Source organism: Oryzias melastigma, unplaced genomic scaffold, assembly GCF_002922805.2.
Source record: "Oryzias melastigma strain HK-1 unplaced genomic scaffold, ASM292280v2 sc03007, whole genome shotgun sequence".
Lineage (NCBI taxonomy): Eukaryota > Metazoa > Chordata > Actinopteri > Beloniformes > Adrianichthyidae > Oryzias > Oryzias melastigma.
This window is the reverse complement of record NW_023419577.1, coordinates 1-2,697: the sequence shown is the minus strand read 5'-3', so window position 1 is coordinate 2,697 and position 2,697 is coordinate 1. Positions and strand designations below refer to the sequence as shown.

General features: G+C 39.5%; 1 protein-coding gene across 1 annotated transcript; it reads left to right on the top strand.

The window, feature by feature from the left end:
- Positions 1 to 1,266: 1,266 nt before the first annotated feature.
- LOC112141061 (ubiquitin carboxyl-terminal hydrolase 25) lies at positions 1,267 to 2,078 on the top strand (the record flags this gene model as incomplete). Its single annotated transcript, XM_024264102.1, has 4 exons — positions 1,267 to 1,358; positions 1,437 to 1,616; positions 1,699 to 1,907; positions 2,008 to 2,078. Coding segments are annotated over exons 2-4 (414 nt in total), but the record flags the coding sequence as incomplete, so codon positions are not given.
- Between the last annotated feature and the right edge of the window lie 619 nt (positions 2,079 to 2,697).

The following is a 2,697-nucleotide window of genomic DNA, read 5'->3' as shown; positions in this document are numbered from 1 at the left end:
TATAGTATAGTACAGTATAGCATAGCATAGCATAGTATAGTATAGTATAGAATAGTATAGTAAAGTATAGCATAGCATAGTATAGTATAGTACAGTATAGCATAGTATAGTATAGTATAGCATAGCATAGTATAGTATAGTATAGCATAGTATAGTACAGTATAGTATGGTATCGTATAGTACAGTATAGCATAGCATAGTATAGTATAGCATAGTATAGTATAGAATAGTATAGCATAGTATAGTACAGTACAGTATAGCATAGTATAGTATAGTATAGTATAGTATAGTATAGTATAGCATGAATGTAGCCACGAGGGAGCCCAAGCCAGGGTCTCATTGTGCCGGTCCCAAGCCCGGATAAATACAGAGGGTTGTGTCAGGAAGGGCATCCGACGTAAAATCTTGCCAAATCAAATATGCGAATCAGACCTAAACTGATTCGCTGTGGCGACCCCTGAAGGGAAAAGCTGAAAGGAAAAGAAGAAGAAGTATAGTATAGCATAGCATAGCATAGCACAGCACAGCACAGTACAGTACAGTACAGTACAGTACAGTACAGTACAGTACAGTATAGCATAGCATAGCATAGCATAGTATAGTATAGCATAGTATGGTATAGTATAGTATTGTATAGTATAGTATAGTATAGTATAGTATAGTATAGTATAGTATAGTATAGTATAGTATAGCATAGCATAGCATAGCATAGTATAGTATAGTATAGCATAGCATAGTATAGTATAGTAAGGATTCCAAGGCTACACAAGCTTTTTACTATAAGAAGTCCGTCCTAAATGGTGAATGCGGCAAAGTATAAAAAAAAATTTAATGAGAATAAAGTCTTAAATATATGAGAACAATTTTGTAATTTTATGACAATAAAGTCGTGAAGTTCTGAGAAAAAAATGCTTTTTTAAATTTCTTTTTTAGGCTCGTTGGTTTGTAAGCTTCTATCCATATTATGTGCTGACTAAATCCACCAATGCAGCCATTTATGGTGATGCCATAAGGCTTTAGTGTATCATGGAAATCCAGGTCCCATAATGCACCTCTGTAATCGTACTGTCAACTGCATAAATGGTACATGTTTTTTGTACGACATTTTTCTCATAAGTTTATGACTTTATTGACGTACATTTATTTACATATTTATTTTGATAGTGGCCCTAAAGTTTTGTTGTAGCAGAAGGAAGCAAAATAAAATCATCAAGGAATATCTAAATCTTACTTTATCAATGTATGCATTTTTTTGAGCGTAGATATCTTCATAAAAATCTTGAACGGACGAATGAAAGGAGGGGAGAAGTGAAAAGACACAAGGAACAACTTGCTGCGCTTCAACAGAAACTGGAGTGGTACGTCAGTCCTACCAGAGAGATAGCATTTTTATTCAAGCTAATTTTGTGGTCATTAAAGCTATTTTTTTATTACAGCTATAAAAACTTTGGCTCAGGACCTGTCAAATATCCTCTGGCGGACATGCTTCAGTTTGTTCTTGAGTTTGCTACTACAAAACCCACGAGTGTCTCTCCAGCTACTGAGGAGATGAGACCATCTACAGCCTCGCCAACTCCTCCTGCTAGCTTCCCCCACAGTGAAGCCAGAGACAGCAGGTATGTTTGTCACCAACTGACATTTTTACTCTTTAACAAGAAGTAAACCGAACCAGGATTACCTCAGTTCTGTTTGTTTTAGTGAACCCGGGGAGGCAGATTTACTGGATGGTTTGGCTTGTGGTGTTTCCACCTGCCAACGAACACCCATCTACAAACCTTTCACCCAGTGTAGACCCCTCATTGACTGCCCGCCACACCCAGCACCTCACAGCATCACCGAGGAAGAGCTGCACTTTGTGAAAACCTGCCTGCAGCGATGGAGGACGGAAGTGGAGAACGACATAAATGGTACAAAAAATGTTTTCAGCCGAATGGAATTCATCTTTAATTTGACCTCTTGAGAAAATACAAATCTGCTTCATGTCTGTGTTTTCATTCTGTGTGCCAGAGCTAAAGGCCACCATTGAGAAGGTCTCTCAGACCCTGGAGGGCATTTACTCAGACAACAGTCTCTGTCAGGTAAACCTCCAACTCACCTCATTTACTGTGACAGCGGTCCAGTTACACACATCCACTGCACTGGTGTAAAGAGCATTGATCAACATTTATTGATTATTGACAGTAAAGTAGGTTTACTTTTAAATCAATGCGGTCCCTAATGCCTCTGTCACAAGTGCCCGTAGGGGTGGATATGGGCTGTTTGCAGGCAAGATTTTTCTTTCGTTTCTGTCAGAAAGTTTTGGACCCAAATGCAGGAGACCAGACAAGGGGGTAGAAACGTAAAACATTTAATTAATAAACTGAAACATGACAAAAACCGTGGGAGCAACTAAAATACCGTAACAGAACAGAGAAGCCTTTGGCTGTTTCCTTTTCTAGGGGAGGGTCGCTGGTACTGCTCCCCTTCATGTTTCCTCTCTCTGGGGAGAGTTATCAGGACTCCTCCTCTTCACGCCTGTTCCTGGAGAAGTTCTGATATCCCTCACATGTGTCTGGCTGCAGGAACCCTGAATGTTTTCTGGAGTTGTTTTGTTTCTGCATGTCCCCTCCTGCCAAGTGTTACATTTTGGGCATCTGGGATGTGCCCATTTGAGGGGGGTACTGTGAGGATTGTGAACTTTTTTTGTCAGTTATGTGT